At 59.2% G+C, this 10463-nt stretch overlaps 1 protein-coding gene across 1 annotated transcript in view; it reads left to right on the top strand.

Annotated features, from left to right (window-relative positions):
• Positions 1 to 581: 581 nt before the first annotated feature.
• ADAM33 (ADAM metallopeptidase domain 33) overlaps positions 582 to 10463 on the top strand; it is a 15482-nt gene continuing 5600 nt past the window's right edge. Inside the window, exons 1-9 of the mRNA XM_008587280.1 lie at positions 582 to 801; positions 3543 to 3622; positions 5911 to 5987; positions 9014 to 9092; positions 9284 to 9360; positions 9445 to 9634; positions 9869 to 9934; positions 10027 to 10098; positions 10243 to 10463. The exon at positions 10243 to 10463 is cut by the window's right edge and continues 2 nt beyond it. Coding sequence (XP_008585502.1) covers positions 582 to 801; positions 3543 to 3622; positions 5911 to 5987; positions 9014 to 9092; positions 9284 to 9360; positions 9445 to 9634; positions 9869 to 9934; positions 10027 to 10098; positions 10243 to 10463 — 1082 coding nt within the window. The remainder of the gene's footprint in view (positions 802 to 3542; positions 3623 to 5910; positions 5988 to 9013; positions 9093 to 9283; positions 9361 to 9444; positions 9635 to 9868; positions 9935 to 10026; positions 10099 to 10242) is intronic.

The following is a 10463-nucleotide window of genomic DNA, read 5'->3' as shown; positions in this document are numbered from 1 at the left end:
AAGGGCTGCCCGCCCGCCCTGCGCCTGTCCTGCCGCGTCGCCTTTGCCCAGCACTGAAGTCCCCCCACCCCGCGCGCACCTCGGGGTCAGGGGCCGCTGGCCACTGTGGCTCGGGGACGAGCTACACCTGACCGCCGCGGTCCCAGGGCCTGCCTTCCCCTGGGGCCCCCAGAGCAGGTAGATGAACCTTCCGCGGGGTTCTCGTCGGGGCGCCCCTGGGCAGGACGGGTGGTCAGGCAGGGACAGAGACCAGACCCAGGAGACCGCGGATAGGGGCGCTCCCCGGGAGGACCCTAGCGAGGACAGGCGGCCCCGGTCCACCATCCCGCCCCACCCCGCCGTAGTCCTCAAAGAACCTTCCCCGCGGTTCCAGTCCCCTCCCCCCACCAGCAGGGGGCGGGGTGGGACGGCGCGGGCCAGTCCCCCGAGGAGGGGGCCGCACGGATTCCCGCCTCCGCCCCAGCTCTACCCTCGACGGCCGCTGTGACCCGGGAGGGTCGTCCCGGCTCTCCCAGGGCGCACGAGGTCGGGTCCCGCCGGCCAGGGTCGGGACGGGACCGGCCGCAGTCCCGGCTCCCCGTATGGTCGCGCGGGAGGGTCCGGAGGCGCCGGGCCGGGCTGCGCTGGGTGTGGGTGGCCGCGATCCAGCAGGGGCGGAGCCGGATCCGGCGGCCGCGAGCCGCCGCTTAGAGGCCCCGGCGCTGACAGCTATGGGCGGGGGGTCCGGGGGAACTCGGGGGTCGTCGGTGCTGCTGCTGCTGCTGCTACTGTGGCTCCTGCCAGGCACCTGGGTGCTTCAAGGTGAGGAGGTGGGCGGGGGTGCGACCCGAGGGGCAGGTGAGGTCAGGGGGCATGGGGGGGCTGTCAGCTCAGAGTCCTGGTCAGCGGGTGGAGGGTCTGAAATTCCCAGACCACACGGCGGGGAGGACGCGGCGTGGGCAGGTTTGGGTGGGCCTCCGTGGGACCTGCCCAGGGACTCTCCACTGTGCTTGGGCTGGCCTCGGGCCGGACTTGCCCATACACTCCGGCAGAGCAGAGGGGCCTCGCCCTTTGACTCGTTGCAGCTGCCCAGCCCCAAGCCCCCTCTGCCTGGATTCTCCACTCTCACGACCTCCAGCCCCCTCCGTCAGTGTGAATCGCTCCTGCACCTCCACCCCTTAGGGCTCAGGGGGTCTCCCTCCTCCAGATAGCCCCGGTGCCCACCACTGGCCCCCCAGAGTCCCTGCTGTACCCCCAGGCTGCAGGTCTAACTGTGGCCTCGGCCCCACGCTCACCCCCTCTCCCTCACCCCAGCGCCCTGTGCAGTGTGTGTGTTGTTTATAATGTTGCCTTGTTTGGTGAGATAGAGAAGGACTTCTCCAAACAGAAGATGCCTGTTCAGCAGTGCCCTGGGGAAGACAGCAGCTGTCTCTTCCCCTGTAGCCTCTCCAAACCCTCTGTAAGATGGGGCTGCTAACATCCACCTCTCTGGGTGGGTGGCAGGGGGTCCTGGACATCAAGTGCCTGAAGGGGGTACAGGGAGGGCAACCAGGGAGCAGGAAGGGCTGGGCTGGGCTGGGCACCACTGTGCCGGGGGATCCCATAGCTATAGGGTCCTGCTCTGTTCAGCTCTCATGCCTTTGAGGATCCTTAGGCTTTCCCTCCCCTCAGAGCCCTAGCCTTGGGCCAGGGGAGGGTGATGGGATGCCTGGAAGTGAGAGGGCCCCCCAACACCAGATCGGCTTCCTCAGTTTCCACCCCCATCCACCTAGTTACCAGAGCTCTATCTCTGCCTCTCTGTAACTCGTCAAGGTGCCAGTAGCCAGCATGCATGTGCAGGGCCATGTGGAGGACACCCGCACCTCTGCATGGGCATACCCGCCCCCTTTCCACTTTTGGAGGCCTGGGACCATCAAGGCTTGGTTCCCACACCTAGTCCTCTCTGCGCTGAGAGACCCCCCATGAGACCCACTCAGACCCCTCCCTTCAGCCTCCTTGCCAAGGCATGCCCCCCTCCCCGCCCAATCTGCCTGGTAGCAACTTACTCATCCAATTAAGGAGGGCTTCTTGGGGGAAGGGGCTCCTGGAGCTGCTGCTGTTCCAGGTCTTTGATGCCTGGGATCTGGGAGAGGAGATGGGGGAAGGAAAAGGAGTGAGCCACCTCCACCGGCAGCCATCAGTCTGGACAGTATTGGGTCAGAACTAGGTGGGGGTTGGGCCGGCCCGTGGCTCACTTGGGAGAGTGCAGTGCTGATAGCACCAAGGCCACGGGTTCGAATCCCATATAGGGATGGCCGGTTGGCTCACTGGGAGAGTGTGATGCTGACAACACCAAGTCAAGGGTTAAGATCCCCTTACCGGTCATCTTTAAAAAAAAAAAAAAAAAAGCCTGGTAGCAACTTACTCATCCAATTAAGGAGGGCTTCTTGGGGGAAGGGGCTCCTGGAGCTGCTGTTGTTCCAGGTCTTTGATGCCTGGGATCTGGGAGAGGAGATGGGGGAAGGAAAAGGAGTGAGCCACCTCCACCGGCAGCCATCAGTCTGGACAGTATTGGGTCAGAACTAGGTGGGGGTTGGGCCGGCCCGTGGCTCACTTGGGAGAGTGCAGTGCTGATAGCACCAAGGCCACGGGTTCGAATCCCATATAGGGATGGCCGGTTGGCTCACTGGGAGAGTGTGATGCTGACAACACCAAGTCAAGGGTTAAGATCCCCTTACCGGTCATCTTTAAAAAAAAAAAAAAAAAAACTAGGTGGGGGTTGAGGGGCTGTCTGTTCTGGGAGCTGGGCTGGCCCCAGGGACTGAGTGCCAGAGGGGTGGGAGGGCTGGCTGCAGGCTCTGGGTGGCCTCAGGCCTGGCTCCTGCAGGGCCGGCCTGGTGAGAGTTGCTGGAGCCAGTGGGGAGGCCAGAGCATTCCAGGCGCCCTCTGAGTAATGCTTGGTTCTGGGATTCCTCTAGAATCCCTGAGGCACATCTGGCCTGGGAGCACCAAGGCTCTGTCCCCCAGCCTCCCCTCACCTTGAAGAGGAGGGGGCTTCTGGGCCAGGGTCCCCAGGAACTGGGCCACTAGCATGAAGCTCCCAAGGGGAGCTCTGGCAAGGTGGAGTTCTTCCAAGACAACATGGGGCTATTGATTTTCTGAGATGGATGGGGAGACACAGGCATCCTCTCTTCACAGACCTCACACCCCAAAGCCATCTGCTGCTCAGTCTAAAAATACCCCAGGTTGCCTCCCGGTCCCTTCCCCTCTGCACTGGGGGCCTTAGCCTCTTCCTTGTGACCTCTGACCCCAAGCCTGGCCCCCCCCCAAAGGTCATCCCCAGCTGAGCTGTCCCTTCTCAGGCTCCTCTGTCTCTCTTCTGCCAGTTCTCTGGTGGCTCCTCAGTTTCAAGGATGCCCCACAGGTGTCCATCTTTCTCCAGCCCATGAGTGTTGAGGATGGAGCCTGTCCCTCAAGGCCTCCCATTCCTCCCTGCCAATGTCCTATAACCCCATCCCTCTGCCATCCCCCACTCCGCCATGTTCTTCAAGTCGCCCTCACTGTGTGCTCTGTTCTCACCCCAGGAAACAGCCCTGGAGAGCCAGTTACTCCCCACTGGGTCCTGGATGGACAACCCTGGCAAATGGTCACCCTCGAGGAGCCGGTCAGTGCAACGTCAACTTGTCCTCTGCAGGGGCCCCAGGTCTCCCACCCTTTTGCCCCTCTCCAAATTGCAGCAGGGCAGTTTCTCTGGGGTCCCCAGCACCTCTGAGACACTGCTCCTTTAGGCCCCTCCTCTCGGGTCAGCAGGCGGGGGCAGGGAGACATCTTGATGGTGTGAGCCTGCACACATGGAAGTCATTTTCAGCTTCCTCCTCCCCATCTCCCCCGCTTTCCTTCCCTCCCTGGATTATCTGGGCTACTCCCACACCCACCAGACAGAGGTGGGTCCAGGGTTTGTGTAGCTTGAAGCTTTTCAGGAGCCTCTTTAAGAAAACACCAAAGTATCTTCCTTTTGCAAAGTGTGACCCTGTGGATACATTGCTGTCCCTCCCAGGGCCCTGCCATGGAGGGGCCTGAAATTTCAGCATCACTGGCTCATGTGGAATCCACCTCTGGCCAGGGGGTAGCGGCCACTCTCCTTGTGACCCCTGAATGCAGGCCCACTGCATTTTGCCTCTCCAGGACACTCTGTCCCTACCTCCTCCCACCTCCTGCCCATGACACACTTCCAGAATAACCACACCCCATCTGTTTGTGCCACAACATCTGTGCTGCAAGCCAGGAGGCCTGGAGCCTTGGTATGCCCATTTCACAGAGGGGCAGTCTGAAGCCCAGAGAGCTTGGGGAAGTTGCCATGGTCACACAGCTCTTTCACCTGGGAGTCTGAGACCCACTAAGGTCTGAAAGACTTCAGATCATTGGCCAAGCCTAGAGAGCCCTCTTTGTTCTGAATTTCCAGGCAAGGGAGGACAAGCCCAGTGAGGACAAAGGCAGGAGAGCCTTGAAGGCTGGGATGCCCCCAGAGGCCCAGCAGCTCCTGGCCTAGGGCCCTCACTAGGGTTCCCCAGACCTTCAGAGTCCCCATTCAACTGGTCAAACACAGTGCTGGCCTGAACTTGGAGACTGTTCGCGACATCCCCGTTGGAGGGGAAGGCTAGGCACACACTGGGGTCACTCTGACTGTGAGCCTGCCTCCTTGTCTGTGACCAAGAGGGAAATCCCAGAGAGGCTCTGCATTCTCAGCTTGTGGGCCCCCGCCCCCAGGAAGCCTGCCAAGACAGAACAGGAGCCAGAGTTGAGGCAGGGTGTCTTCCCCAAAGGGTGGGAAACACTCATATCTCAAGATGGAGATGGGGTACATAGCAAGGGGCAGGGCCACCAGGAAGCAAGGAATGAAGGCTGCAGAGGGACAGGGACCTGAGTGTGGCCTTCCATCTGGGCCGCGGCCTCTCTCCCAGTGCAAACCTTTCCCCACTGAAGCAAGTGGCATTCCAGCCACATGAGCTCATGCTTTTAGCCTTGTGGGGCCTGTGGCCAGGGAGTCGAGGGCTGTCTGCTCCCCACCTGCAGAAAAAGGCCCCCCCAAGACTCTGAGCCCCTTGGCCTGGGTCCCAGCCCAGTGCATTTGGGGATAGAAGGACAGGACCAGCAAGGGAGGGGCAAACATTCCAAAGATACAGCAGCCCCCTGGGGGTGGCTCCCGGGCCGGCTCCAACTCTGGGCCCCCAGCCAGGCTGAATGGTCAGCAAGGGGGGAGATTCCTACTGGGTGGAAGAGGCAAGAGGGTGGGGAGAAGGAGAAGAGGGCTGGCGGGCCAGGGCCAGCCTCCTGACATTGCTGACAAAGCCAGCGTTTTCCCTTGGCTTGGAAGGGGTCCATGTTTACTGCATGAGCTCAGTGAAGCAGGTACCGGGCCTGCTGGAAGCCAAGATAAACTTTGGGGGGGCAGTGGGGGAGGGACAGTTAGCCAGAATTGGAGGTGGAAGCATCAAGCCTGAATTCTGTAGGGAACGAAACAAGCCCCCAAATACCACAGAGGCTGTGAGGAGGCCCAAGCCATGGCCACCCAATGCCCCACAGTGTCCTCAGGGCCTGCTTTTCATGCTCCTTCCAGACACGAAAGAAGAGGGTGGGCTACGGGAAGGGCCCCGAAACCATGGGCAAAGCAGGGCGCCTTTCTGGCCCCTCATCTCTAGGGAGGGTGTCGTGTGCAGCTGGCAGGCTGTGCTCATGCACTTTCAAGTGGTTGTTGTCAGAACAACAAACATCCTGAGTTTGGAAATGCCCTTGTCTGCATGTTTTCACCCCCACTCTCATTCATGGCCCCCATGACACCTGGGGGCCTGCTCTTCACATGAACTCCCTCGTCAGACAGCTGCACATCCCACCTGCTCCCCAGCAGATGGAGGCCTGGAGGTCCATCCCTGCCCTCCACTCCTTCTTGCCCAGGTCTCCAAGCCAGACGTGGGGCTAGTGGCCTTGGTGGCTGAAGGCCAGGAGCTCCTGCTTGAGCTGGAGAAGAACCAGTGAGTACCAGGCTGGGGAGGGGGCTAGGAGCTGAAAACAGACCCTCTCTCTGGAGGCCTCAGTGATGGGGGACAGGAACTGACATGGACCCATGAGGGGGGCTGGATAAGGAGAGGGGGCAGAGGTGATGCAGGTGACAAGAGAGAGTCACACAGGTGCATGGCTGGCCCCTTTGAGGTGGAAGTGGACTGTTGAGGCTGGGCCAGCCCAGCTGCGGGGCACATCCCTCATCCCAACCCCAGATGTATCTTGGCGGCTGTCAGTTGGAAATGAGTTAGCACCACCTAGTGGGCGTTTATGGGATTCCAGAGATGGGAGAGCACTCGGGGCTGAGGAGAGAATGAATGGCCCCGACAAAGGTGCAGAAGATGCAAAGGTCAGTTCAGGGGGCGGCACATTCAGGGGGTGGTAATTTGTCTGGCTTGCCTGGAAGGTGCCCAGCACAGGGAAGGGAGCAGGGGAAAATGAATTTGGGGAGTCCCAGTAGGGCCAGATCACAGAAGGCCATTTAGTGCATAGTGTCCTGAATGGTGCGGAGCCAAAGATTTTGAGCTGGTGAATGAGCAGGCGGAGCTGTGCTGAGGATTGTGGCCTGGGCTGGGTGGGGCGGGTGTCCAAGATGGAATGCGGGGTCTTGAAACCACCCAGACTCTATTGTCAGGAGGTATCACTTTCTGAGGGCTTGCTCATGTCAGCCACTGTTCTAAGCACGAGTATTTTATTCTCCCCATGGAGTCAGATGGGCTGGGAACAAGCTCTAGCTCCACCATGCCTACCCATAGTTTCTCTGGGGTTCAGACTCCCTACTCATTAAATGTGTTGATCACAAATGGGGTGTGTGCAGTGGAGAAGCAAAGAGAAGGTGGAGGACCTACTGAGAGGTGGAGAAGCAGGAATCACAGGTCTTTTGGGACTGTCTGGGGGTAAAGAGATCACAGTGAGGCTGGAGTCAGGATTTTCTTTAAAAGAGAGAGATTGACCTATGGTTGATCCATCCTGGTGGGAAGGATCCAGGTAAGATGGAGCCTGAAGATGGAATCATTACAGGAGTGGGATCTGGAGAAGGTAGGGCTGGCGATCCCTGCTCAGGTGGGTAGGGCAGCAGCAGGTGTGGGCAGGTGTGGATTCTGTTTTCTCTGGAAGCAGGGACTGAGTATCACTGAAAGACAGTTGGGACACACATTGGATCTGGAGGCCTGAGAAGATTTAAAGGATCTGGACTGGGACAGGGTGAGAGGGTTGACCAGATGCCTAACAAGAATTAGGCAGCTGACAGGGGTAACCAGGGAGTCCAGCACACTTCCTGGTTTCCAAGTCTCACCTTCTCAGCGCTGTCTCCTGAATCCTCCCCTCCTGACCTGTGGATCCAACTGCCGCAGGGACCACAAACTCTTCCCCTATTCCTGTTCCTCCCTGGCATTTCCCATATTTCCACTTCCCACATCCAAGCCATCGCCAAAGCTCCTTCCTGACTTCACCTTCCTTCCTCTAGTCCAGAGTGTTTCTTTTTTTTTTTTTTTTTGTCTTTTGTCTTTTTTCCGTGTCCGGCAACGGATCGCAACCCTCAGTGTTGCCCCCGTACCGGACCGGGGACCGGCAACGGGATTGCAAGCCTCGGCGTTGCTCCCGCGCCTCGCTCAGCCAGTGAGCGGGAGCCGGTCTGTATGTGGGATCCGAACCCTCGGACGGGAGCGCCGCCGCGCTTCCCAAGCGGCGCACTACCCAGTGCGCCACCGGGCCGGCCCAGTCCAGAGTGTTTCTGAGCTCAGCAACGCACAGCTGCTCATGTCCCATCCCTAAAACACACTCTGGGTGCCTCACTCACAGAGCTGCTCAGTTAGCATTCAGGGAGGGAAGGCTGGAAGGCATCCTGGAGAAGGCGGGGCTGAATTAGGTGATTCCTATAACTCCCCTTCCGTATTAGTCCGTTTTTGTGTTTTGCTATAACAAAATACCTGGAACTGGATGATTTATAAAGAAAAATGACATTTATTGCTTATGATTTCTGAGGCCGGGAAGTCCAAAGTCCATCTGGTGATGGTGACAGTGACCCAGGGGTCTCATATTGCACAGTGGTGGAAGCAGAGACAGCAGAGAGAGTCAAAGACAGACTCTCCTCTTCTTTTAAAGCCCTCAGAACCATGCCCCTGACCACCATTTTTAATCCATTCACTACTGCAGGGTCCTACAATCCAATCACCTCTTCAAGGCTCCACCTTTCAATTACCATAATAGGATTTCCCACCCTCTTTACAGTCACAGTGGGGGCTAAGTTTCTAATACAGCGTTGCTCCCGCGCCTCGCTCAGCCAGTGAGCGGGAGCCGGTCTGTATGTGGGATCCGAACCCTCGGACGGGAGCGCCGCCGCGCTTCCCAAGCGGCGCACTACCCAGTGCGCCACCGGGCCGGCCCAGTCCAGAGTGTTTCTGAGCTCAGCAACGCACAGCTGCTCATGTCCCATCCCTAAAACACACTCTGGGTGCCTCACTCACAGAGCTGCTCAGTTAGCATTCAGGGAGGGAAGGCTGGAAGGCATCCTGGAGAAGGCGGGGCTGAATTAGGTGATTCCTATAACTCCCCTTCCGTATTAGTCCGTTTTTGTGTTTTGCTATAACAAAATACCTGGAACTGGATGATTTATAAAGAAAAATGACATTTATTGCTTATGATTTCTGAGGCCGGGAAGTCCAAAGTCCATCTGGTGATGGTGACAGTGACCCAGGGGTCTCATATTGCACAGTGGTGGAAGCAGAGACAGCAGAGAGAGTCAAAGACAGACTCTCCTCTTCTTTTAAAGCCCTCAGAACCATGCCCCTGACCACCATTTTTAATCCATTCACTACTGCAGGGTCCTACAATCCAATCACCTCTTCAAGCCTCCACCTTTCAATTACCACAATAGGATTTCCCACCCTCTTAACAGTCACAGTGGGAACCAAGTTTCTAATACATAAAACTTGGGGGACACAATTCAAGCTTCAGTGAGTTTTGGGGGGACATAATCCAATCCACTACACCCTCCCAGCAGGCTTCTGGCCCCAGGATACACAGAGACCCACTACAGGCCAGATGGGCAGCCAGTGATGCTGATCCCCAACCACACGGTGAGATAATTCCAGGGGTTCTGAGGACAGGGTGGGGGGTGCTGGGGGATGCATGCCCCCCCATTCGTACCTCATTCCCCTCCTCCTGTTCCTAAGGAGAGATTGGAGCCAGTCCCCTACCATGCCCAACCCCCTTGCCCTTCCTGCTTCAGTCATGGCTGAAATTTGAGACTGGGTCCCTTCCTCTCCAGGATCATTGCCACTACCGTGGGCGCGTGAGGGGCTTCCCTAACTCCTGGGTAGTCCTCAGCACCTGCTCTGGGATGAGGTGAGGAGTTTGGGGGCAGGGGGCTGGGCCTTGCGCTGGGAAAAGAGCTCTCTCACACTTCCTCTGCACCCCTCTGCACCCTAGTGGCCTGATCACACTCAGCAGCAATGTCAGCTATTACCTGCGTCCCTGGCCACCTGAGGACTCGGAGAACTTCTCAACCCACAAGATATTGCGGATGGAGCAACTGCTCACCGGGAAAGGGGCCTGTGGCCATAGGGACCAGGGGGACAAAGGGGGCATGACCTGTCTTCCTCGCGCTCCCCGGAGCAGGGTCAGGGGCGGGGACGGGAGTGGGAGTGGGAATGCGGTATCCAGAGCCCTCCAAATCATTAGAGACAGAATAAGCAGGCGCCAGGCCAGGGCCTCCTGCACGGTATTTTTATTCGGAGTCTGAAGAAATAAGTTCCAGCAAAAACTTAAAACTGTTCTTTCTGGGAATTGGGGTTGGTGGTCAGGGCTCAAGCCCAGCAGCCTGACACTCAGGTCACCTTTTGCCCCTCTGCAGGAGAGGCGACAGGCCCGCAGGAGCCCGAGGTACCTGGAGCTGTACATAGTGGCTGACCACACGCTGGTGAGGGGAGTCGCGGGCACGGGGGGGTGGCGTTGTCTGCAATCGCCCCAGCCCGGTCCCTCACGTCCGCCGCGGGATTTCTGCCTTCCCAGTTCTTGACCCAGCACCGCAACTTGAGCCACACCAAACAGCGTCTCCTGGAGGTCGCCAACTACGTGGACCAGGTTGGGAGCGGCGGGGAGGGAGCAGCGAAAGGGGCGGGCAGGTCGTAGCGGGGCGCAGTGAAGGCCGCCAGAGGAGGGGGCGCCCCGAGGAGCACCGGCGAGGTGGGGCGCCGGGTCCCCGCCTCAGCCCCGCCCCGCCCTCAGATTCTCAGGACTCTGGACATTCAGGTGGCGCTGACCGGCCTGGAAGTGTGGAGCGAGCAGGACCGGAGCCGCGTCACGCAGGACGCGAACGCCACGCTCTGGGCCTTCCTGCAGTGGCGCCGGGGGCTGTGGGCGCGGCGGCCGCACGACTCCGCGCAGCTGCTCACGTGGGTGCCTCCGACGCCCACGCGGGTCCCCGGCTGGGCGGCCCCGACTCCCGG

Source organism: Galeopterus variegatus, unplaced genomic scaffold, assembly GCF_000696425.1.
Source record: "Galeopterus variegatus unplaced genomic scaffold, G_variegatus-3.0.2 Scaffold4330, whole genome shotgun sequence".
Taxonomy (NCBI): domain Eukaryota; kingdom Metazoa; phylum Chordata; class Mammalia; order Dermoptera; family Cynocephalidae; genus Galeopterus; species Galeopterus variegatus.
This window is presented reverse-complemented; position numbering and strand designations above follow the sequence as displayed.